General features: G+C 49.7%; 4 protein-coding genes across 7 annotated transcripts in view; 1 reads left to right on the top strand and 3 right to left on the bottom strand.

Annotated features, from left to right (window-relative positions):
- Window positions 1–168: 168 nt before the first annotated feature.
- TNFAIP1 (TNF alpha induced protein 1) lies at window positions 169–10200 on the bottom strand. The gene is made up of 7 exons (XM_053995383.1): window positions 10151–10200; window positions 8217–8763; window positions 6593–6762; window positions 5863–5952; window positions 5724–5776; window positions 4941–5136; window positions 169–4596 (listed from the first exon to the last, which is right to left on the bottom strand). Exons 2-7 carry the CDS (start codon window positions 8431–8433, stop codon window positions 4378–4380), a joined length of 945 nt encoding a protein of 314 aa, XP_053851358.1. The 5' UTR covers window positions 8434–8763; window positions 10151–10200; the 3' UTR covers window positions 169–4377.
- Window positions 10201–10316: 116 nt separating this feature from the next.
- IFT20 (intraflagellar transport 20) lies at window positions 10317–12290 on the top strand. Its single transcript, XM_053995385.1, has 4 exons — window positions 10317–10502; window positions 10702–10787; window positions 11372–11475; window positions 11858–12290. The coding sequence occupies exons 1-4, from the start codon at window positions 10376–10378 to the stop codon at window positions 11937–11939; spliced, it is 399 nt and encodes a 132-aa protein (XP_053851360.1). The 5' UTR covers window positions 10317–10375; the 3' UTR covers window positions 11940–12290.
- A 654-nt stretch (window positions 12291–12944) lies between these two features.
- On the bottom strand, window positions 12945–15870 carry TMEM97 (transmembrane protein 97). Its single transcript, XM_053995384.1, has 3 exons — window positions 15733–15870; window positions 14429–14573; window positions 12945–13897 (listed from the first exon to the last, which is right to left on the bottom strand). Exons 1-3 carry the CDS (start codon window positions 15850–15852, stop codon window positions 13647–13649), a joined length of 516 nt encoding a protein of 171 aa, XP_053851359.1. The 5' UTR covers window positions 15853–15870; the 3' UTR covers window positions 12945–13646.
- Window positions 15871–16718: 848 nt separating this feature from the next.
- NLK (nemo like kinase) overlaps window positions 16719–24836 on the bottom strand; it is a 37863-nt gene continuing 29745 nt past the window's right edge. For all 4 annotated transcript variants that reach the window (XM_053995272.1, XM_053995271.1, XM_053995270.1 and 1 more), the window contains 6 exons: window positions 23762–23971; window positions 23306–23407; window positions 20801–20887; window positions 19559–19757; window positions 18905–18998; window positions 16719–18434 (listed from right to left, as the gene is read on the bottom strand). In XM_053995272.1, coding sequence (XP_053851247.1) covers window positions 18380–18434; window positions 18905–18998; window positions 19559–19757; window positions 20801–20887; window positions 23306–23407; window positions 23762–23971 — 747 coding nt within the window. In that variant the 3' untranslated portion in view covers window positions 16719–18379. The remainder of the gene's footprint in view (window positions 18435–18904; window positions 18999–19558; window positions 19758–20800; window positions 20888–23305; window positions 23408–23761; window positions 23972–24836) is intronic.

Raw genomic sequence — 24836 nt, 5'->3', positions numbered from 1 at the left:
AGCGGGGACAAGGGACAGCAATCCAAGGGGACAGCGGGACACGGATCCCCCGCTCTGCTGCCGGCCCCAGTCCGGGAGCTCCAGCCCCAAATCCTCGGTGGGATCACATCAGCAACCCAGAACAAAAGTTCCAGAGACCCACACTACCAATAAAATGTTGGAGAAAAATCACAGAAGACAAAATATAGCACTTTATTAAAAATTAGTGTTCGATTTCCTTTTAATGCACTTGCAAAACACTTTCATCAACAGATAAGAGAATTGATTAATTACTGTATTAACTAGGTACTTTGTCTGTAAAACTGACCCTTAAAGTTAGACATGAAAATAAAACAAAGACTGAATCTCTAAGAAAATAACTTGATCCCAGAATATCAGTTTAAACAAGATCAGCAATCATATTTGTAATCCTCTGGATATAAAATATCATAGAAATCCAAAAGAATCCTTTACTCTTGTTAAACAAATTAAGTGTCAGCCACCCTGTGAGGTAGGGAAGGGTCTCACTACCGTTCCATTGGATGAGGAGAAGTCTCACACATGCAGAAAACAGAGCCTGCCGTCTGTCCCTGGGGGAGGATGGAGCTGGAACAGGACTCCAGGCACACCTGAGGAGCTGGAACAGGACTCCAGGCACACCTGAGCTGTCCCACAGCACGGGGGAAGGCTGGAGGCTGTGAGGACCGAATGCCACGGATTGTCACAGAACACAACCCCGCTGTGTAAGGCAGGGGCTGCTGGGCAGACCCACCCAGTTCAGGTGTATCTCCAGTACTGCCCGGAGAGAATTCTGTCTGAAAATGACAAACCTCGAGAAGAACAAAATGAAGCCAAGCCCACAGTAAGCAATGCCCATTCAAACGCAGCTCTCGGTGACAGCACGGCCCCTCCAGCACCCTCCCTGTCCATCACTTATTTTCTATTTTAACAAGAAGTGCACAAGATAAACGACACCGGAGCGGAAGGTTGCAGCAGGACAAACGTCTCCCGTTCAAAAACCAGCATGGCAAGGTGAAGGTTAAGCAGGGACTGTGTCTGGGCGCTGGGCGGCGGCCGGGCCGAGCCCTGCAGAGCTCTCTCCTCCGACACTGCTGCCCAGCGGGAGCTCCTTCCCAGCAGCCACGCCGCACAGCGAGCCTCCCTCCCCGCAGGGGCTGCTTTGGGAAACGCCCCGGGCACGGGGCTGGGCACCGAAAGGCTCCCATGCACTCCCTCCGCCTGCCTGACTGCACAAGGGTTTGACCAAAATTAGGAGTGAAGGAGACGGCGAGTCCTGTAAGAATGACAGCTAATGTAGTTACAATTCACACCCCACAAGTGGGGCAAGAAGGCTCTTTCTTCTCCCAAAGGCTGCCCCAAATTGCCGGGTACACCATTAATGCACCCACTGGTGATGGTCTGGCTGGAAGCCAGTACAACTTGCAGACAAACACATATAATTAGAAACCTGTATTGTCTTAATCTGTGCTTAATTTGAGCTTAATCTGAGCAGAGATCCTTGGAGAGCTCACTGCAAACCCACCAATGTTGCCTTTAGACTGCATCATCCTGCTCACTGCTGCTTCTGCACTACACTGGCTGTAAACTCATGTTCTAGAATGTCTAGAACATTCCTGTCACAATAATTAACAGCCTCCAATGATGTAAAGACTGATTAAGGTGAGAATACAAAGCATGTGTTACATCTCAACTCCAGTACTCGAAATGATCAGAACCTGGTGGGACAGAGACTGGACCAGGGCATGATTTTGGGGCAAGGGAGATTCAGTGACACCCTGTGCTGGAGCAGCTCCAGACAAACAGGAGAAACTACAGGGAAATGAAAAGGATATCTGCACGTCTTTTAAACATGTGCATAACTGCTGACAGTTCTTACTGATACTCACATTCCACAAACACCAAGAAGATCCTTTGCACTTGGTAAAAGATTCTCACAACCCAGATGGTTCTCAAAACTGTTTCCTTCCCAGGTTAATTAAACTAAATTCAAATCAGAAATTAATACTACTTGTTGGCTGTGGGAAATAGGGAAATGAAAACTAATCCAAAACACAGGCTTTTCTTTGCTTCTTACAGTGTAACAATTCACAAGCTGGATCCATTTTGTTAATGAATCCTGCGAGTACAGAAAGCCTCTGGAGTAGCACACTGATCTGACATCTTTCACACACTCCTTCCCACACTGGTCCTCCCCAGAAAAAATAAAAGCAAATATGACATTTTTCTGCTTATAATTTCATTTAAACGCAGTTTTGCAAGGCTATCAGCATCACTTACTTACTCTGTTAACATTCACTATGATAGTAACAAGAAAAAAAAATATAAATCATTTGCCAAGAAACAGAAGTGCCACATGTTTTTTAAATGGCATCAGCCTTTGTTACAAGACAGAAAAAGCACAAGATAATAACTTGAAGCTATTAAATGCAGCACAAAGACCCCATCACTGCAGCCTCTGCTTGTGCCTTCTAATTAAATAGCATCAGTGGAGGGAAAAAACTAAAAATCCACATCACACTCTAGCAGAATTAGAGAAATACCACAAAAATCTTTGTTGAAACTAAATCTCAACAGCTGTATTTTCCTGGGCACAACAGAATAACCAGCTGGAAAACAAAAACTTACAGAAAGAAATAGAAAAGACGTTAGGATTATTAGAGATTTCAAGAGGCCTTTCACAAGGAGGCAGGTGCATCCCTGTGCAATGCTGCTTCCTGAATGTGAGGATAATGAAGTGAATCCTGCCAGGTGTAGAGGCAAGAAAATCCTAAAAGTCTGTTAGTGTTTTCTTACTAACCCACAACATTTTAATTTTCAAAAACCTAAATGGGTGCAAATAATTTTTTGTTCCCCCTGCTGTTTCTATTACTCCCAAACCATCGACATCTCAATTTTCCTTATGAACTCCCTGCATTAAGTTGGGATTATTTTCTTGTCAGGCTTCTGCAGTAATTTTCTTTAAATCTTACAGGTAGATTTGGCACTGGTCAAAGCAGTTCAGGACTAATCATTGTGGAATCTGGAACTTCATGACCAAGTATGATATGGGAACACAAAGGCAGCTGTGGAATATATCCAAAATATCCCTGGCTCCCAGCAGGAATAACCATGACAATGGCAAAACTGCTACTTAGAGCTAAAACATACAAGAAAATGTCGACAATGGCTTTTCATACTAAACTTGAAACTGTTTCCAGAAAATTTCCAGAAATTTCTAAATTTTCAATTTTCCAATTTTACTCCCACCTCCTGAAGTGCCCTGTACAATCAGCACCCAGCCAAGCACTTGTAATAAAAGTGATTATTTCAGTTTAAAACCCACTATAAGCCACCTCTCTCCTGTGCCCAAAGTCTCTCACAGTTCCATGCTAGAATATTTTCACAGCTGTTTTTCTTCTTCAACTTCTACACTCTAGAAGGGATTCAGGACACAGAACTGTTCTAGCCTTAGAAAACACTGCTTAGCCTGTACTTCTCCAGCCACTGCAATTATTCCCCACTAATTGAGAAATTTAACATTAAATAGTACTTTTAGGCCACAGGAGGAAAAGAATGTAAAACAAATTCCCCAGACCGCCCTTGTTTACATAAACAGGATTTCACAGTGACAAGCCTCAACCAGGGCAACAGTGCCACAATCTGCTCAAGTTTGCTTACTTCAGGTTTCTTCCCCCACCATTACCCATTTCCCCCTCTCCCAGGACAAGTCATTACCTACACATTTACATTTTCAGAGATTTTCATTTTTCACATGGAGAGGCTGATGACTTGATTCTTACCACTTTGGAAGGGCTTGCCTTGGAATCAATGAGTTTTAAAGACACTATCCTGGAACACAAACCTTTGCAGGTGTTCTGGGGACAGGGGTGGGAGAGCACAGGAGCAGCTGACTGGCCAGCCAAACGTTTCTCCTGGGGGTTATCCCGTGTAGGGTCTGCCAAGAGCAGCCACATTCAAGTTCTCTCTTCAGTATCTTGATTTAATAACTGCAAGTTCCACTGTACAAGGCCCTGAAAAGGGAGCCATCTGGAAAGAGCTTTTCAAACCACCCCACCTCACTCAGGAAGAGCAGTGCTGCTCACGGCAAGGGCGAAACTGGCAAATCGTTAGAGAGGAAAGAGCAACCACAAACTGAGAACCAGCGTCCCACAGCCCCCTCCCCAGCAGGAAGAGGGGCCAGCCTGCAGGTGAAGCACAAGGTGCGCGACTCACACCTCAGTTCTCCAAGCCCTTGGCCTTTAGTGCTGCTTTGGGCACACAAATCCCCGTTTGCTTTTCCAGGGGGCCGAGGTGAAGCTCGATGTCCAGGGGATCCCTCCCTCCTGGCCAAGGACGAGGCCGCGAGCTGGAGCAGCCCTGCTGGAGGACACAGCACAGCTAGTGGCCGAGCTGGCGGTCGTCGTAGGTGCTGTACCTCTTGACGTGGATGCGGCGCACGCGGTCGCGCAGCTCGAAGCCCTCGTCGTCCTCGCTGTGCGAGGCCTGGCTCCGGCTGCGGCTCGTGGCCTCCAGCAGCGAGTTATCCGGGACTCGGGGCGTCTCGTACAGCAACACGTTTAGTGTTTCCTCATAAATTCGTGCCTCGGGGAACTCAACCTACAAAAGGCAGCACACGTCCTGTTCCTCATCCATCCAGGATAACAACTGGAACACACACCCACACGTGAAAAGGTACTGAGCCACAGACCCACACACTATAAAGAGTAAAAAATTTCTGGTGGAGGGTTACTCCCACCATCAGGTCATGTCCCTCACCTGATCTTTTAGATTGCTCTAGAAGGGAACACAGTATCTCTGATTCTTAGCACTGGACCCTGGTAACCTCAGCTGCACCACTGCAAATTCAAAGTTAACTCCTGAAGTTAGAGAAACTCTGCGGAGTCCTGAGGCTAATCATGACCGTTTCTAACCCGTAGCACGGGCAGGTGAAGCTCCATTACCTTGGTTTGCTTCTTCTCCGTGGCGTAGACGATGGAGGTGCAGCAGACCTCGGCCAGCTTGCGGCCCTGCCCGTAGAAGGACCAGCAGCAGATCTCGTCCCCGATCACGTCCTTGATGAACAGCACTCGGCCGTTGAACCGCAGGGACAGCTTGTCAAACAGCTCGATGTTCTTCAGCAAGTTGTCATCAGAGTTACTGAAACACAGCAACAAAAGCAGGAACAGGGCTTTTCATGCAGCCATCTCTGCCTGTTCCGCCAGCTTTCAGCACTGATCCAACTGCAGAATACAAATAGGTAGTGACTCACTGCCGCATGCTGCCAAGAAAAGAGGGGTAATAGCCCATTTCAGATACAAATACACTGCTCTGACCCCATGAGCAAACACACCAGCCTTTAGAGGTCAACTCACACAATTGATAAGGACAGCACAATGTCCCAAACCATTACATCAACGATCCACGCTCGAGATGATCAAACCCCACTTCACTGAAGTTCTCTGGCTTGACGACAGCAGAAGTCTAGAGTTGGTGTGTGCTGGAAGGGCCATGTGCTCTGCATCCTGCACACCACAGACACACTGCCAGCATGAACACATTATTTTAAAAAATAATTTTTATTGACAGACATGCAATGTAGGACCCTAATTACTTTTCAAAGCAAGATACAGCTGTCAAAACCCAAAACAAACCAAAAGAAGTGAAGTTAGATCATCATCATCGTCCACTCCCATAGTCAAAAAGCAACTTTCCCACTGAAGTGAGGGGGAAAAGAAGGGACATACCTGGTGTAGGAGTATTTATTGTTGCTTCTATTATACAGCAGTTTAACAACAGGCTGTTGGGAGTGAGAGAAAAGAAGAAAAGGTAAGTTCCATGTTTCAATACATTTAGCATAAATCCACAGTTGATAAGAGCAGTTACTTTCATTGATGACTCTATCAGTCTCTCCTCTTCTTTCGGAGACGTGATAATAGGGATGCTGCAGACAGGTTCATACAAGTCTTTCTTGTCCTGTTTTAATGAAAGAAGAAAGAGAGGAAATAAGAGGGGAATGCTAAAGCTGACATTGCTGCTGCTGCCTCCTTCAGCCCCTCCAGCCATGTTCCCAAACACTGTGATGCACAGGAAAAGAGCTGGGTTGCTACAGTAACCACACAGCTTACCTTGATCTGAACCCAGAATCACAGCAGAGATTTCTTATCCCCGGAAGGCAGCAGTAATTGAAATACTGAGATGCAAATGGATGTCCTCAGCTATAGTGAGGACAAGGTCTAGTCATACTTGGTTTAAGTGGGTTTAATATTCCATCCTTTCTTGAAGAAAAGGATAGAAGGAGTCTGCAGTAGTTTTAATCAACTCAAACCACTGCACAGAAGAGCATCAGCCACTGTGAACTGAACCCTTGGCAGAACAGGATGTCACCAACATGAGCCAGCCCTCGGGGACACAGAGCAAAACCCAAGTGTGGCCAGGACAGGCCATGTCCCCAGATCCCTCACCACCTACTTACTAAACTGTATTTTAAAAATGCCTTGTACACCTCAGACTTGGTGCCATCTCTAAGGCCATGAAATAACCTCTCAGGTTGTCTTAAGTAAATTTTATAAGCAAAACGCCCACGAAACACTTCAGAGGATACTTCTGTTCTTACCTGCAGGGCTGCTTGGCACATGTCCACTAAGCCCTGGATGAGATAGTATTTGGCTTCTGCCATCAACGCTTTGATCTCCTGCCTGTGTTTTGGAAGTGCAATCGTGTCATCTCTGAGATAATTTAAAATTGTTCCGAAGTGCTTCCCACAACGGTCTATAAGGATCCAGCCTGAAAAATGACCAACACCTTTCAGTCACCTCAACACTAGAGGCTAGAAAAAGCTCCCTGGAGAGGTTAAACAACACTGAGGTTTCCTGATACTGCTCAGGACACTTCTCCCGTTTCACCCAGTGGAAGTCCCTACTGCCTCTGAGCAAACTGAAGTTGGTTCCAGAACAGAGCCTGACAGTGGAGCCCCTTCAGTATTGCCCAAATGTTCCCACTGCTTTCCAGCACCCCAAAAGCAAAGCTCCAAGCGAAAAACATTCAGCTTCCAGCACAATGCACTGAGATTGCTGCAGGAACCCAACTGCAGTGCTACACTGTGAGGCTGGGCAGTCAGAAACTTCTGAGCCAAGGAAGGACTAGAAGAGAGAATTCACCGATGATTGCAACAAGTAGATCTGGGTAAGTTCTGTGGCCTAACAAGGAGGATTTGGCAATTCTCCAAACACAACTGCTGCTGCTGTTTGGAGGTAAAAAGAGAGAAATGTTCTGAAGATGATAAAAGGCAGATCAGCCCAGAAAACCTAGTGTGGGGGGGTAAAGTTGTTCTAGCCCCCCCACAGGAGCAAAGAACAGGACAGAGAGATCAGGAGGAAGCACACAGGGGATGAAGCAGAGGAAACAGTAGCAAATGGAGAAATTCTTGCAATTTTACAAAAATCCCTGAAGTCACATTCCTTAAGGAAACAGGATGTCTGATTGCTGCCAAACAATAGCAGTGTAGGATGCAGGCACACACAAGGCTTAGTACGGTGCCAAACCCTTTCCCATAACGTGGAAGGCAGGAAAAAAGTGTTATTTTGGAATCTAGGTACAGAAAACAACCTAGGAAAGTAAGCTAAATCCCTGTTGGACTCTCCAGCTGGAGCTATCAGAACATGACTCTTGTTTTCCATCCAGGCTGAGGCTCTTACACAAAATGCCTGTTCTGCCCTTTATAATGTATCAGGGATTTAAAATATCCTGTGCCCAGCTGGAGGTGACACACTGCCTGACTGATCCCTAAACGCTGCCGTGGCACAATGAGCCACGACGGAAATACGCTGCTCCGGAAAAGGGGGAAAAAAGATTTTTTAACAAAGCAAGGCAGGCTATTCTGAGCCTCAAAGCTGAAAACTGCACGTCCCTCCTTACATGCATGGTTTGAATAATGCCACTGCTCAATGTGACAGAAATGACAACCCACAGACTGTCTGTTCAGTCTTTACAACACCACCACCAACCTGCTCACCAGCTGTGAGGGCAAGAAAGAGGACCAGACCTTCCCCAGTTCATTTGAGTAACAAAACCAAGTATTTCTATAAAGCCAAAGGATTGCTAGCACCAACAGGAGGACTTGGCTTCCTAATGTTCCCAGTTATTTTTGGCATATATCATTCTCTACATCCTTAGAGTAAAACCACTGCCAAACCCCCGCTGTTTTACAAAATTGTCAGCAGAGAAAGCCATACCCTTACCTTCCTTGTCGGTGAGCACCTCCATCCTGCCGCTGAACATGGCCTTGAGCATGGTGTCGTGCCTGGTGAGCACCTGCACCGTGGTGTAGTACAGGGAGCCGCCGACGTTGAGCCGCACGTACTTGTTCCCCAGGCTGCCGCCCTTCAGCCCGCCGGCCTTGGGCTTGTGGCCCGCGGCCGGGCACAGGGCGCTGCCCAGGCACGTGTCCCCCGACATGTCCTTGTCCTTCTGGAGGTAGATGACCACCCTGCAGCGCGTGGGCCGGGCCGGCCCCGCCGTGGTGCCGCGGTCACGCCTCAGCGGGCCAGGACGGCGGGGCAGGGGCCGGCATCACCTCGGGGTCAGCACGGCGAGTGGCCAGCACAGCAAGAGGTCGGGGTCAGCACAGTGAGAGCTCAGCACAGCGAGGGCTCAGCACGGTGAAGGGTCAGGGCTCAGGACAGCGAGTGGCCAGCACGGCGAGGGCTCAGCACAGTGAAGGGTCAGGGCTCAGCACGGTCAGCACGGCACCCCACGGCCACTCCACACACAGACAGGGATGTCGCTCTGCGGAAGAGACACTTCCTAAGGACACAACTACACGCATCCTGACAAAACTCGACTCAGCCGTTTTTCAGACAATTGATGCATCACACCTCTGAGGCACGTGAAACTCTCCCGATTTCCTGCTACTGTATCTTCAGCCAGCACTGCAAACACCACGCAGCACAGAGGGCCCGGCTCAAACGCTGCTGGAATTCAGCTCCCCCTCAGCTTCCCAAAAGAACCCAACTCTCTTTGAGCCCAGCTGAAATGCCCTGGAAGAGCTTCTTGCTGCTCCTTCAGCTGGGGTGCATGTGCATCCCCCTGAGCGGGGTTTGTTGACGTTGGTTTGACTTTAAACTGGAGACACAAATGTCTCTTCAAATGCCTCAACACCAAAAAGATGAATCACAAGGTTCTATTTTCTGGTAACTCCTTTCATTCAAAACTCTCCTGCATCCATCCTGGAGCCCCAAACAGTGAACATAGTTCTAATTTGAAAAGAAAATAAACAAGACTCCCCATCACGTACACCACTGTTTGTCACTGATGTCCTGCCTTGCTTTAAACCCTCCAAACCCCCTTTTTAGAACTGTGGCATGTTTGCAACAGCAGCCAGACCGAGCCTTTGAGGAGACAGGAATTCAGTCTGTCCCACCAAGCTCCTCAGAAGAGTTCGCGGTCAGTTCCGTCCCTCCGGGCACTTTCTCACTGCTCTGACCGAAGAACGAAGCTAAAGACGAGCAAAGAAGCTAAACCCCCTGCCCAGCCAGCGCAGGCAGGAGCCAGCACAACTCCTGTAAGTGGTCACCGAGGAGCTGCGAGGCCTCTGCTGTAAACAGCCACGAGATCTTCAATTACCCCTTTTGACACCACCGAAAGCTGCCCACATCCCTCCCCGTGCCTTCCTGCCCGGCGTGGGAGGCAGGACGGGCTGGGGAACAATGGCCCCGCAACGGGACCCGCCCCGGCTGGGCAGCGCCGGGAAAAGCAGCGGCCCGAACGGCTCGGGGGGAGCCGGGGGAGCCGGGGGAGAACGGGAACCCGAGCGTACCGGAGGAGAACGGGAACCCGAGCGTACCGGGGGAGAACGGGAACCCGAGGGTACCGGGGGAGAACGGGAGCCCGAGCGTACCGGGGGAGGACGGGAACCCGAGCGTACCGGGGGAGAACGGGAACCCGCCCCGCCGCGCACCGGGCCCGGCCCCGCGCGGGTCACAGCGAGCGGCCCGCGGGCCCTGCCCCGGCTGCCCGGCGGGCACGGCCCGGGCCGCGGCCCCGCTCCGCCCGAGCCCCCCGGGAACGGCGGCACGGCCCGGGACAGGCTCCGTCCGCCCCGGCCACCGGGGAGGCGAACAGAGGCGGCCCGGCCCGGCCCGGCCCCGCACAGCGCCCGGCCTCTCTCACTCACCCGCGGCCGCCCCTCAGCCCCGGCCCGGCCAGCGCCCGGCCCGCCCCGGGAACCGCCGGCCCGGAAGAGTTTCCCCGGCTCCCGGCGGGCGCAGCGCTGGCGGAGGCGGGGCCGGGCGTGCCGGAGGAGCCCGAGCCCGGCAGTGCCCGAGCCCGGCAGTGCCGGCCCAAGCCCCGTTCGCCCGGCCCGGCCCGGCCCGGCCCGGCCCGGCTCGCTGCCCCGGCGATGGCGCAGGCGGCGCTGGGCGCGGCGGGGCTGCACTTTGACGAGCTGAACAAGCTGCGGGTGCTGGAGCCCGAGGTGGCGGCGCAGACGGCGCAGCTCCGCGAGGAGTGCCGGGCCTTCGTGGACAGTGAGTGCCGCGGGCCCCGGGCGGCTCCCGGACACCTCCGGCCTTCTCTCGGCCCTTCCTTCTCATTCCGCCCGAATCTTAAAACGTGCCTGTTTACTGTAAACTCTAAACGTACACCTAAAAACTATACGACAAAGCAGGAGCATTAGATCTATTTAGGGAAGTTCTGGGTATCACTTGACGGTATTTTTCTTTACAGAAACAGCAGAATTTCAGAAAATAGTGGGCAGCTTGGTTGAGCTCGTTGACCAACTGGCCAAAGCTGCAGAAAGTGAGAAGATGAAGGTACGGTGCAGTAAATTCCTCGCTTCTCGTGTGCGCTGTCCTGTGTGGGGCCTCTCTAATCCCTCCCTCCCCTTACAGCAGAAGCAACGATTCTCTGTCAGCATCCTGCTGGCACTCCCATGGGATTAACCGGGCCTTTTAAATTGATATTAATGATAATATTAATCAATAATAATGAATTCATGACACTTACGACAGCATCACATTACTCACACATGTACCAGTCCTGCTCTCCCTGCTTGTCTGTATTTCTGCACAGAAACAGAACGTGTGCTTTTTAATCATCTTGGTAGAACTTGTCCTCCAGAGGCAGGAGAGGCCTCTGGTAGCCTGAGCCTGGCTGTAGGGCCCGTGCCCAGTGTGTGTGCCCAGAGGAGTCACTGACTTTGTTCCCGGAGTTTGGGGGAAGCCCCAGAGGCCTCACCCTGCCCAGCCCCAGCCCCAGCAACCCCTGAGGAGCACAGGGGTGCTCCCTCCCTTACTGCTGGCATGGCTGGAATGCCTCACAGCCAGCCTGCTGGGAGGGAAAGGGGCTAAAGGAGTTAACCAAAACCCCTCCACACATGCCTGCCCTGTCCTGCCAGGCCATCGGGGCACGGAACCTGCTGAAGTCGATCGCAAAGCAGAGGGAGGCTCAGGAGCAGCAGCTCCAGGCTTTGATAGCTGAGAAAAAGATGCAGCTGGAAAGGTGAGTTCTGTGTTCAGTGCTCTGGGGTGTTGTGCAGGCTGGGAAGGCTCAGGGTGGACACAGGGCTGACTGCTGCTGTGCTGTGGGACCCTTGGCTGGTTCAGACAGCCCCACCTGCATCAAAGGCGTGTCCTGGCCTTCCCTGAGGACTTCAGGGCTGAACAGAGGCAGCACGGGCAGTGCAGAACTCGGACCCCTGCAACAGCCTCGTGCCTGGCTGGCAGAGAGCTGCTCTGTGTGACTCAGGCAGCTGCTGCTTACAGGGGACTCACACAGGTAGCCCAGCTCCTCACACAGGTAGCCCAGCTGCCCTCCCAGCTCCCGGGGGCTGCCCTGACCCACCTCACACAGGGGGGTCCTGAGCCTCTGTTCTGTCTCACAGGTACCGGGTCGAGTACGAGACTCTCTGCAAAATCGAAGCGGACCAGAACGAATTCATTGACCAGTTCATCTTCCAGAAATAGAGGATTTTAGGATAAAAACCTACCCACATGGAAACTTGACCATTCCAGAATCTCGAGAATTTCAGAAATATGCAATTTCCACTGAGCAGGAGTGCAGGTGGTTTGTACAATGGAGGGGCTGTACCTCGCTTTGAGTGTACCGTGGCAATAAGGAGGGCTGACAGCTCACAGCTGCACAGACTGTTCTGGCCTTTGATTTTATACCAGTTTTGTATAGTCAGTAGTTCTAATTCAAATTACAGTTGAATTAATGCTACTGGTGCTTTGTTTTGTCGCTTTTTGAAGTCTACAGCTCTTTCATAGAAATCAGAAAATAAATTATTCTTCTCAGGCTGTCTGGCTGTACCAGAATTAGTTGCTCCTCCTGTTATTTTTCAGTGTAGAGGTTTACATACAAGCAGCAGTACTGGATCTATATTCACTTATGTTACTTTTTCTACAGAACTATAAAAGAAAGACAGAAATGTATGATTTCCAGAATGGACCAATTACAGATACAAAAAAGCAGAAACTACACGAGAATTAAGAACTTTGAACTGTTCCTGAGGAATGTCCATTCAGGACTGTCGTAATATGAGAGCTGAATTCTTTTATGGGCATTAGGATGGAACACCAGACTGATGAGGGAAACCACTCCAAGTGTCAGTGACACCAGGAGTGCACAAACTATATATAAACTACAAACACAAGTGTGAACTCGAGCCTCGCGTTGGAAGTGCAAATAGATGCATTTTGTGTACGTCTGTAGCACTTCAGTATGGAAATGCTGCCCTTTCCAAAGCCTGGGGAAGGATTCAACTTTAGACAGTGAATAAGATGTGCCAGCAGTGCCTGAGCAGCTTCACGGGGCCCGTCACCTCACCAGGCTCCAGGTGAAAACCAACCCCAACCACAGAACTTCTATCTGTAGTTGTAACTTATGCATGGATTTACTCTCTGAACTCTCCACCATCTCGTGGTCACCGTAAGTTCCTTCAGCCATTCCCTGAAGAAGAATGAATGCAGTTTAATGCGTTTAGTTCTTTATTTCCATACCAGAAATGATTTTAGGGAAGAAAGAAATTTCCAACTCCTTGGTTACAATTCCCGAAGGACTTCAGAATCCTCTAGGCAGTACTCCTGGTTGTCAAGGGTAATTTTAAGCATTCATGAATCCAGATTTTGGCACATTTATCATTGATCAGACATTTATAATTAATCAAAATGAAGCAGAGCAAAGGCGGTGGAAATTTTAAAGGAAGGGGCGAGGAAGTTAAGAATCATGATATGATTTGAAATGCTTCAAAAGAACAGCTTTGCAAATCTGTGTAATGGGTTGGGGATTCTTCAGAATATGTGCTTGGAAGACAGATTTCCTACTTGAGTGGTTTCCAAACAGTCATCTTGGGAAAAGGGACCTTGGAAGAACAGTATCAGCTGCAGTGTGTGAGTGTGTGTGTCCCCTCACAGAGTTACACATCAAAGGGTTAAAAGACCATTTTCCTGGGAGAGAGGCCTTGCACAGACCCGACCCCAGGCCCCGGCCAGAGCTGTGTGTGGTCGAAGCAGGGCTCTGCACTCCAATTCCATTTTTCCTTGCAGCAGCCAGTGCTCTGGGAAGAGCCGCTGCAGCCAACACGAGGGAGACGTTTGTCCCAGAGGACGCTGCCAGCGTAGGGTCGGAACCAAATGCAGCACAGGCGTGGTGTGTTCGACTTCCAGAGCCAGCTACTTCCTTTTCCTCTTCTCCACGTGTTTGTAGTGGGGGTTGCAGAGCATGGTGAACAGGAGCAGCAGTGGGATCAGCAGGTACGGCAGGTAGATGGAGAGCAGCACGAGGCGCTCGCGCAGCGTCTGCGGGCCCGCGTGCTCCGACTTGGAGAAGTCGTGGAACAGGATGTGGGCCAGGATGGCAAACAGAGTGGTGGCCACGTGGGTGGAGTAGATAATGGCAGGAGTCCTGATCCATCTGCAGCCACCTGTACAGAAGCAAAAAGGAAACAATATTTAAGTATTTTGAAACGACCAGAATTCCAAGGCTTGTGACAGAACACTGACTGCTGCCTCTCTGCCAGGGTAAGCCATCACTCAGATTGAATAGGGAGCAGAAAAAACACTCAGTACTAGTAGGAACCAAGGAAATTTCTCTCCCCAATGGCAATTTAGAACAAAGGGGTGATCCTGAAAGTTCTAAAGTAACAAAATGAGTACACAGGCTTGACCCAGACCTTTAGCTGCCCTGGAAATTAGCCAGATGTCAAATGCTGATGGTGCTTACACAAATGGCTGCACCTGACAAGGGCCTGTAGTTATAAGGTTTTGTTTCTGACAAACTTTATTCCATGCTGCTTTCTCAGGCAGAACACCTGGGCCCCAGCAGCCCAGCCCTCCGCAGCACCTCCCTCAACCCCCCTAATCATGATACAGAAACGTTCTCTGCTGCACAGCAGCAGCTGTCCTGCAAAAATGCCCCCAGGACATGCCCTCAGTCACTGTGGCTTCCCCCCTACCTTTCAGGAAGGCGTAGGCAGCGATGGGGAAGAAGGGCAGCTGGAGAAAGGCTTCGCAGTAGATGAACGCCTTGAACCACTCGGGGGGCTGCAGCATCATGGGGTCCCTGAAGGCAGTTGCATACTGCTGCAACAGGTCTGTCAGCTGAAAAAACCCAAAACAACAGTCAGTCCTTGAGCATCCACCACAGCAGGGCAAAGCTCGTGGTTCTCCATGGGACGAAGGCACCAGGGTGTGAGCCCCTGGTCCTGGAGTGGGGCCGGGGGCTCCTTCCCGGGGCTGCTGCAGGGGAACAGCTCAGCACCAGGATTTGGGCTCAGCCAGTTGCAATTATTTTCCGACAGAAATGTAAACTGCAGCATGGCTTTACGTTGGACTTTGAACACAGAGATATGCATTGAGATCTGCTGGTTAACTATTAATTGGAAATGGTTCCTATACTGGAGTAATCCTACAGGCAGTCCTGATGGCAAAAACCAAATCACCAGCTGTAAAGCTCAAACAGGAGGTGACAGCCCACCCTGACGATGAGGGCTGAACTAATTACCTGCCATCCAAGTGTTATTTTAATTGATTTTATGATGTTTATTGTCTTCCATGATTTTGCTCAAAACCCAGCAAACCAGAGATTTTTACGAATAAGTTCGGGCGCTGGCATGCCTGCTCCTGCAGCGGGAACAGCTCCCTGTTGCATTTTTGGCAGGAATTTGAGGAAAACTCGGTATCGGAGAATGCCCGGGGCCGCAGGAGCCACGTCCGGGGCACGTGGCGGCGGCCCCGCGCTGCCGCAGCCGCAGGGCCGGTGCCGAGGGCGGCAGCGGGACAGCGAGGCCATTCCCTCGGAAAGGATGTCCTTGGGCACGCGTGAAACACCCACAGCCCGCTCTGGGCAGAGGAACACCCCCACCGCCCACTCCCGGGGGGAGCAGTTCCCGGGGCCCTCCGTGGGACGGGGACACGGAGCGGCCGCCACGTCCCCGTCACAGCCTCCGGCAGCAGCACCGGCCGCAGCGCCGGACGCGCGGGTGAAGCGTCCCGCTCCCGTTCCCGCTCCCGTTCCCGCTCCCGCTCCCGCTCCCGCTCCCGCTCCTCCCCAATGAATGACCCGGCTGTGACTCATCCCGTGGGCACCAGCACCGCTTCGCTCCCGGGCGCTCTTTCACGCGCTCGCTGCAGTTTCTCTCCCCCCGCGACGTCTCCACACACGGGGCTCGGCGAAGGCCGCCCCCGGCCCCACCAGACCGGCGGATGCCCCGCACGCATTCGCGGAACGAGCCCCGGCCCGACCCCCGGCCCCACTCACGGCCCGCGGCGCGATCCCGGCGGGCAGCAGCGGCTGGAGGTCGATGAGCGCCGTGATCGGGATGTGCGAGAGGAAATAGAGGGCGAAGAGCCGCTCCCGCCAGCGCGGAGCCGCCGCCATCGCCGCGCCCGGCCCCGCCCCCCGCGCTGGCCCCGCCCCCGCCGCGCCCGGCGCCGGCCACGTCCCGCGGCGCTGGCCCCGCCCCCGGCCACACCCTGCCCTGGCCCCGCCCCGGCCACACCCTGCCCTGGCCCCGCCCCGGCCACACCCTGCCCTGGCCCCGCCCCGACCCTTTCCGCGTTCTTTCCTAATTTCCCCGTTCTTTCCCCGTTCTCTTCCCCGTTCTTTCCCCTTCCTTTCCTCCTTTCCCCGTTCTTTTCCCGTTCTCTTCCCTGTTCCCTGTTCTTACCTCCTTTCCCCGTTCTTTCCCCGTTCTCTCCCCCTTTCCCCTTCCTTTCCTCCTTTCCCCGTTCTTTTCCTGTTCTCTCCCCCTTTCCCCGTTCTTTCCTCCTTTCCCCGTTCTTTCCTCCTTTCCCCGTTCTTTTCCCGTTCTCTCCCCCTTTCCCCGTTCTTTCCTCCTTTCCCTGTACTTTCCCCGTTCTTTTCCCGTTCTCTCCCCGTTCTTTTCCCCTTTCCCCGTTCTCTCCCCGTTCTTTCCTCGTTCTCTCCCCGTTCTCTCCCCGTTCTCTCCCCGGGGCGGTGCCGGCAGCCGCGCCCCCCCCAGCCCGGCTCTTGTCCCCCGCGCTCCCGCACCTCGGCCCAGCCGTTTCTTCCCGCACGCGTGGCTGCCGAGCTCCGGCGCTGCCCGCTCCCGTTACAGCCCGGCCCGCGGGCAGGGCTCGGCTCCGCCGCTCCTCAGCGGGGGCCCAGAACCGCCCCCGGCCCCCGGCCCCAGCCGCGGCTGCGGGACCCGCACGAGAGGAGAAGGGGAAACGTCACCAAGAGCAGCCCGGGGGAAGCAGGCAGGAAAGAATGACGCCACCACGGCGTTTTCAAATGTCACATTTAATGTTTTCACCACTGTACTCCAAATCTACATTTTACAAAGTGACCAGCAAGTGTGCCACATTAACTGACCAACCTCTGAGATTTTACCTTTCATACCAGTGTCTTCTGGGGCTCGATAATTAAACACGTTTCTCATTCAAGTGAATTGAAATGCTTCAGTTGGTTTTATTCTCAGGAGCCTCATAAAAAACAAAGATATTGCACCATCTTTGTTCAGTTATTCAATGTTTGTCTCTTTCACAGCAAATAATTACTTCATTGAAGTTAAAACTTCCAAACATAACTTACTAATAGTCTCCAATTCCAGCTCAGATCACTCTTGTTGAAAATACTCTGCTAAATACAGATAACTTACAATAACTTTAACAGTTAATTGTCCATAACAAACACCATGGTTTCTCTCCAGACCAAGGCTCAAATTTTAAGACCACCTTTTAGTATTCCTTTGTACAGGTGAAAAACAGTCTTCAATTTTCTAGTCTTGTTTTAAATACAAAAGTTGGAAGGGACATTCAAGTTTCAAGTCTCCACACTAAACTTAAAAAAAAAAAAAAATCATGTGGAGGTAAACAAACCAAGTTGTATACTCCAGGAGGTAGAGGCCTTCAATTTGTGTTCATATATACATATGCACAGAATTCAGTGTTCCAACAGAAAAAGAATTAGCCAAAAAGTAATAAAAGTTATTTACTACTGTGACATTTCAAGACTTCCACAGCTCTGCCTAAAGACACGAACACAATTAACAGAATTCCCTATGTGCTTTTTTTTGTCCTTTTCTTTTTTTTTTTTCTCTCAACTGTCCAGTGCAGGAAAAAGTTCTCACAAAATTTCACAGACCTAAAATGTGCAAGCTAGTTTCTCTCTATACAGCAATGATGTCAGGGATCTCTGAAATTAGCCCATAAATGGAATTATTTACACACATAGAAGATGCATGCTGGGGGGTTTTATGTAAGAAAGAGCAGAAAAACTTCTAATAAAAATAGATTAAATATATATATATATTTATACTGGGTAAGGAAACAGAAGTTTAGTCTCTCCTAGTCACAAACTCATTCTCTCTACTCACAACATTTGATTTTAGAACAGCACACATCACCATCACAGCTCTAGTGAGAAGCTATTTATAGGGTTGGGCATCAGGGGACGTGGCCACTTCCCATGGCCACAGCCCCCACAGGGACTTCATGATTGGTCGCAGTCAAGTTTTCTGTATTCCTTAGTTTTAGAAAACCCAAAATCTTCAGGAATGGCTCAATATCAAAATGTACGTCTATCTGTTTGTACAATCTCACTTCAATAAAAAAAAAAGGAAAAAAAAGGAAAAAAAAAAAGAAAAAACCTCCCCGAATTTGGTTCAATTCTGTTTGTTCTGAGCTGAGCCATCACAGCTGCACTAGAATTCATAAAACACGTGCAACTCTGGGTAAAATATTTTCTTCTAAAAGCACAACCACTTTACAAGATTAAAAGTCTAGTACATTTCTAAGTATTATTCATATTGTACAAGTAGTGGTTGTTAATTTAAAACTTCATTAGTAAAATTACAGTACAAGCATGATTAACCTCCAGAATTGCAAATCCCAGACTCCAGTGGAAAGCTACATTTCATCTTCAGTAGTACGGGGCGCTCCGGTCACTCCCACACCAGCGGCGACGGCGGCATCTCGGAGGGCTGGGCGACCGTGGAGCTGCACAGGGACAGACAGACAGACAGACAGACAGCTCACTGCAGGGCTCAGGGCCACAGCCTCACTGCTCAGGGGGACCACACACCCCCGGACAGCGACACCCCCAAACCCAGCCCGAGCCCGGCAACAGCCACCAGCACCCGCAGCAAACATTCCTGAATCTGCACACGTTCACCCCTCAGCCCCTCCTTCCAACGCCTTCACCGTGCTGCTCCACAACCAAAACTCAGCTTGCCAACCTTCCCAGTTCCAGTTTCAGCCCGACTTCTGTTCTTTTGCACAAAAACATTACTTGAAACTTTTGCACTTTTTACTTAAATTCGAGAAGAATTCATCAATACAGTTCACAAGGGTTTTATATATGGGCCCTTCCTACTCTCAGGAACTGAAAACCTAAAACATTCTGGATGTCTGAATTCTGTACTTCTAATAATTGGGAATTAATATCAGATGTGATTACATACAGTTACCTAATAAAGCTCTTAAAAGCAGCAGACTGAGGGTTGATGCAGAGAGGCACTCTGTTTCCTTTCTGCTGTTCCAAAATGAACTGATGAATTATTTCTGTACATAGGAGAAAAATACAAAACAACACAGCATTAACACTTCTGGCTTCAATTAAATGCAATGTCAACTGGAGGGAAACAGAACTTCCCTTAAGGAGAGTACATTTTAGTGAGGATAAAAGAGCTCCAGCTTCCCTAAATCTGACTGCTCAGCTTCAGCTCCAGGCTGCAGGACAGCTGTGGAGGTCACACCTCACAGCCCCAAAGGCCACACATGACTTCCCCTTCCCCAGCGCCATCCTTCAGCAAAAGGATGAGGAACAGGGCACCAGGGATGGGTGCTGGTGAGGTTTGAAACCCACAGACTTCTGCAGGTCAGCTCATGCTTGTGCCACTGCCTTATCTCAGAACACTTAAATTCTGTTCTTTTGGTGAAAAGAAATTATTTCCAGTGTCTACTGTGGAAAATTAGGAAAATTACCTAAAAGAAACCAGCACCGGGGTCACTGTGTGGATCCAGAGCACAAATCCCAACTCCATCCCAACTCGGTCCCACGTCCCCCTGCTGCAGGGCAGAGCAGGGGGACAACTGCACATGCAAGGTTAACTCCTGCTCACCTTTAACCTGCCGGACAGAACTGAGGTTCTTCTCAAAAGTGTCATCGAATTTGGGATTAGTGATGGGTTCAAAATCACTGGTATAAACTCTGCCAGTCGAAGTGGAGAAACAACATTTGCACATACAGGTGTGGTACCGCAACCGGCCCTCGTCCAGGTAGGGGTGAGCTAAGGCATCCTTAGCAGATATCCTTTTGGACTGGGAACACACGGAAAGGGGAGAGAGCAGCAGTGAGGGTATGCTCAGAGCCACTGCAACTACTCATCCATTAATCTCAGTGTTTAATAATCCCATACTGGTGTGAAAGGAGCTGCCACTAGAGGGGAGCTGAGGCTCACAAACCAGCCTGGGTGGCAGCGACCTCCCGCAGCCACCACTGATCACACAGCTCCTAGGAACATGCCTTTCAACGGCTTTTTTCTCCAGATAACCTTACAATTATGACTCCTGCAATAAATCAAAACAAGCTGGGAAAAACAGCATTCTAAGTGTTGAGGGAGTCAGAAAGGAATTTTTATTTTTAATGTGGAAGTTATGGTTTAACATTTCCATGGGTCTGTTCAGTAAAGCAATCTTAAGGTTTTAAAAAAATACACTCCAAAGGCAGTGCTTCTAAATGCTTCATCAACCCCCAGCCTCCTCCTTTGCACTGCAGTCACTCTGTTTTACATTTTAAATACTGGGGGGGGGGTTCTGTGGTTCTGTGGAAATGAAATAATTAAATTTATCAATTCCAATATCATATTTTCTTGTGACAATTCTCTACAATGTCCCAAGAAACAAAATCCAAAATCCACAGCAGCACATTTTTATTAGGAAAAACAGATGCTCAGTGGAAAAATGATCCTGCTCTGTGATTGGGGATGCAGGAGGAATTTTTTGTGTGTTGCAAGACCAGGAACACCCCCGTGTCCCTAATTAGAACTGCATCAAAGTAGCTGATGTTCTGCTACCTACACCCAGCTCGGAAAAGAGCATGAGTCATGCACAGCCTCATCCTTCCCACTGCCAGAGCTTCCTTCCCAGGACCACTTGTTTGAAACGTGAAACCCCCATTCCAGGGGGAACTGATTGGCCAATTATACAATATTTTTACTTTTCTCATGGACCAAAAGTACTGCAGTGCCATGCAGAAGGAAACCAGCTAAAGCAGTCCTTTGGCTTAGAACACTCATTTGAGCACCAGACAACAGAAACTGTTCAAACCAGAAGCATTAGAGGTGATTTTCAGTCCTACTTACTGGATCAAAGACCAACATCCTGCAAAGGAGATGAACTGCTTCATGTGTAGCTTGACTGGAGAGTGTATATAGGACAGGAAGGGATGGCTGTAGGGGGAATGGGAGGAAGAGAAGCACAGAGTGTCCTGTCAGATCCATCAGCAGGAAAACCCTGCTCCCGCACGCGCTATTCCACAGTCAGCAAGGACAAACTCCTTGTTAAAGGGGACAAGTGGCACCTAACACTTTCCAGCATGACAATAATCACCATTACAAAACCCAGCAACTGTAATAAAGATCCAACTGATCACTGTTCTCCTTAGTTCAGATGTAATCCCTAGAAAAAATTGCTTTTCTTTATGTATTTTTCTCTACAGACACCACTCCCAGCAGTAGCTGCTCCAGGGTTTGATTAACTCCATCATTTCCAGTAGTTCATTTTTTAATCTCAATCCCTCCCAAATTATGGATTACTTTGCTTTTCCTAGCCCAGACAATCCACAGCTGACTGACAGTGACAGAAGGACTGTACTGGATGTCAGGGCTGCTGTAAATTTCCCCAGTATAAATAAGAATTACACCTCCACAGTGACTTCAGTCGAAGTTAACCCTGAAGTGCCTCACAGAGCCCTGAGCACTTCCCAGCCTTGGTTTCTCAGGGCAGCCTATGGAATATAAAGCTGCAGTGGTTGGTACTGCTCTCCCACAGCAGAGGGATTCCAGCAGGCAGGGGATGGACTCCACACGTTTTCCTCTGGGCAGGGGCTCAGCAGGGACAGGGACAGCTCGCTCACCCTGGGGCTGCCAGGGACACCATTCACTTGAACTTTTAAATACCAAACCGACAAAGTCTACAGAGGATGTAAATACCCATTTTGCCAGCACACAGTGGGGTAGAGGGGGTTTTAATCAGAAACTTCTCGCATTAATCTATTTTTACACAGAGCAGCAAAATGCCTCACCCCTCTCTCCCACTGCGCTCACCTACGGCGAGTAAAAATAGTTGGTGTGACAAAGCAATCGCCTGCTTCTAACTTGGGCTTCTCTCCCTATTAGTCTAATTAGGAAACCAGTAACATTTAACCATTTACAACCAGCAAAAGCTCCATTTCAGATTATGAAAAGCCAGGAATTTGCACTCAAACATGAAGTGTGCTTCAAGTTGAAAACAAAAATATCATTAATCACCTGGATGCTCTATATCCCCTGTCTCCAAGGTGCAATGAGCACACCAACTCCCATGGCACTCCAGGGAGAATGAACATTGTTTTCCCCAACACACACAGAGCTAACTCTTAGAGTGCATTTCTTACGACTTTGTGGCTACAGGACATTAAATCTGTAGTGGAAACTCTTTATACCATTTCACCTCACTTGCTTTTTAGGATTCCCACCATCCTGTGGGTCATAAGACACTGGGTTCAGGAGTCACAACTCTTCTAGCACATGATAGCAGAAAAATGTACTGGACTTAAAACCAGTAGAGAAAATCTGAAGGAAATCCTCCTGTTATTAATGCTCAAATTAAAAAATCTTGTCATGAAATGGAACAGCGACAACTTTATGTAGTGGATCCAAAGTGCCAGGGAGGCAGAACTCCCACATGTCAATAATAAAGCAGAATATACATGCAATGCTCATTTCTATGGTAACTATTATTGTAGTGAGCAGACGTGAGAAATTACTTCAACATGCAGAAAATAATGATGCAAACTTAACTACTGGAGCAAGTACAGGCCAATAATTTTGTTAATTTTGTTAGCAATCATAAAAATTACCCTATTGGAGGGCCACAGAGCCTTATCCCTGCACTGGAGATGCCTGCACAAGCATTTCTTTGTATCTGTTAACACTACATTGCATTTGCCCTTTTTATTGCCCAGTCAGCACAATGACTCCATCCTGCATTTTTCCTTTGGTTTGCTGTTTTTTCCAAAGCTAACTTTTTACTCCACTTGTGTTGAATGCTGTATCTCAGCTTTCAGCCTCTTGTTGGGCCTTCCTGAGCAGTTTGGGTCTGAGCTCTGGGCGTGGGGTGCTGGAGGTTCTGCCCTTGGCTCTGGGCAGTGGGTGAATTCCACCTCGAATACTCCTGACCCTGACAGTGCAGCAGCCCTCCAGGGCTTTCTGAATTATACTGTCAATTTTAATTTACGTCTCTTGCCAGTACTAACAGTTACATTTAACATCTTCATTCAAAGTAGGTATCAAAACACTGCTGCCTCAGAAAGGAAGACTGTCACCTGGGTCATCAAGTCCAACAGTCCCCCCAAGGCAGAAATGTCCCTGACTAGTGAAAAGCCCCCTTGTCTCCACAGCAGGTGGACTGAGCACACATCAACCCCCACCCCAAGCACCACAACCCCCTGTGCTCACCTCAGCCCCGTTCCCAGGCACACACAAACATCCAAGCCGGGCATTTTTAACCAACAGCCCACGGGAATTCAATGAGGATGGAAAGCCTTGCCCTGCCCAGGGGGAGCCCTGCCTGGCGGGGCTGGGGGCTGCAGCCAGCCCTGGCAGTACCTGTTTATGAGGACCCCTGAGTATGTGTGCCTTGGCGCCTTCACAAGCCGTCCTCATCGCCTCCAGCGACGGCGTGCCCAGCAGGTCTGTGATCAGATCCAGCTGCACAGAGCACACAGGACACAGCTCAGACACTCGGACACGGGGATGCTCCCACTGGAGCAGCACATTCCCCAGCTACAGCAGTCAACATCCTGTCCCTGTTCCCTGGCAGCACAGCCCGACCCCCCGGCTGTCCCCTCCTGTCAGGAGCTGTGCAGAGCCACAAGGTCCCCCCTGAGGCTCCTCTTCTCCAGGCTGAGCCCTTTCCCAGCTCTCCCTCAGTTCTCCAGCCTCTTCCCAGCTCCGTTGCCTTCTCTGGACACGCTCCAGCCCCTGCCTGGCTCCCTGAGGTGCAGGAGTGCCTCCAGGAGCAGGGGCAGCAGAACGCTGGCAGGGAGAGCTGAGGGTGGATACCTGCTGGATGGGACTCTGTGCCTGGAACAATATCCTTCTCCCAAGCAACTCTGCAAAGATGCAGCCAACAGACCAGATGTCGATGGCATTGCTGTAGTGCCGGCTGCCCATCAGGATCTCCGGAGCGCGGTAATACTGAGTGACAACTTCCTGAGTCATGTGCCGGGATTCGTCTAACTCTTCCACCCTGGCCAATCCAAAATCACAAATCTAAATTGAGAAGGTAAATAAAAAAATTAAAATAACCAAAACACCTTCTGCATTTCAAATAGGCGACCTTCTGGGAAGGAGGCAGGGGATCCCCAACCAGCATTTAAATACATCAGATAATCTGCTGTAACTGCGGAAGCCAGGGAGAGGGGATAGGAGGAAATTATGTTGCTTTGTTCCACAGCCATTTAAACTTCCTACAATTTGATTTGAAATCATAGTACATTTTAAATTGGCATTGCAATATTTATAATCTGAAAGATTAAAATGCTTTGCACTACAAAAATCCCAACCTCTGGGTACAGAGTATTTCAACTCAAACAAACTTCATTTGCTCATGACATGTCTCAAAATGTTAAAGATTCAGCTTTACTCATTTGGGCTTGGAGAATTCTTAAAAATGTCTTGAGCCAGAAGGGTTAAGAAAAGAGACCAAACTTTGCCAATTAGAATTCTTAGCAAAACCATGTAAACAACACTGAATTTTTGTGTTTGGCACAGCTGTACAACACACCTCAGTCCTCCAAAATCCCATATACCCAAGGTTAATGGAAGTGCCTTGGGCATTCGGTGTCATCTTCCCCTGAGGAGCACAGGGACACTGAGAACCCCCTGCCCCTCCCAGGCACAGGACATCCCACCCAAGCCACACTCAGGAATTGCCTCTCTCTTGCTTTCAGAGATGTGGGGAGAAGCAGGGAGAAAAGGGGAAGGGCAGATGTTTGCTTCATTTCTACTTTTTAAAAAGTCCGTAGGATTTTTTCCCATTTACATGGACTTTCAGGGAAGGTGTTCACACTGACTGTTTTTTGTTTAAAAATGAACAACATACACACACAAACATCTTCAATAAATGTAAGCAGCA

This window comes from Vidua macroura, chromosome 20, assembly GCF_024509145.1.
Source record: "Vidua macroura isolate BioBank_ID:100142 chromosome 20, ASM2450914v1, whole genome shotgun sequence".
Lineage (NCBI taxonomy): Eukaryota > Metazoa > Chordata > Aves > Passeriformes > Viduidae > Vidua > Vidua macroura.
The sequence above is the reverse complement of the archived record's forward strand: the minus strand, read 5'-3'. Positions and strand labels throughout refer to the sequence as shown.

Excerpts from the sequence above, each read along its gene's own strand:
- IFT20 (XM_053995385.1), top strand. The coding sequence starts at position 10,376 with ATGGCGCAGGCGGCGCTGGGCGCGGCGGGGCTGCACTTTGACGAGCTG. Across the intron at positions 10,503-10,701 it reads GTGCCGGGCCTTCGTGGACA|AAACAGCAGAATTTCAGAAA; the intron begins GTGAGTGCCGCG and ends TTTTCTTTACAG. Across the intron at positions 10,788-11,371 it reads CAGAAAGTGAGAAGATGAAG|GCCATCGGGGCACGGAACCT; the intron begins GTACGGTGCAGT and ends CTGTCCTGCCAG.
- TNFAIP1 (XM_053995383.1), bottom strand. The coding sequence starts at position 8,433 with ATGTCGGGGGACACGTGCCTGGGCAGCGCCCTGTGCCCGGCCGCGGGC. Across the intron at positions 5,953-6,592 it reads TGTGCCAAGCAGCCCTGCAG|GACAAGAAAGACTTGTATGA; the intron begins GTAAGAACAGAA and ends TCATTAAAACAG. Across the intron at positions 4,597-4,940 it reads CGGAGAAGAAGCAAACCAAG|GTTGAGTTCCCCGAGGCACG; the intron begins GTAATGGAGCTT and ends TGCCTTTTGTAG.
- TMEM97 (XM_053995384.1), bottom strand. The coding sequence starts at position 15,852 with ATGGCGGCGGCTCCGCGCTGGCGGGAGCGGCTCTTCGCCCTCTATTTC. Across the intron at positions 14,574-15,732 it reads CCGGGATCGCGCCGCGGGCC|CTGACAGACCTGTTGCAGCA; the intron begins GTGAGTGGGGCC and ends GGGTTTTTTCAG. Across the intron at positions 13,898-14,428 it reads TGCCTACGCCTTCCTGAAAG|GTGGCTGCAGATGGATCAGG; the intron begins GTAGGGGGGAAG and ends GCTTCTGTACAG.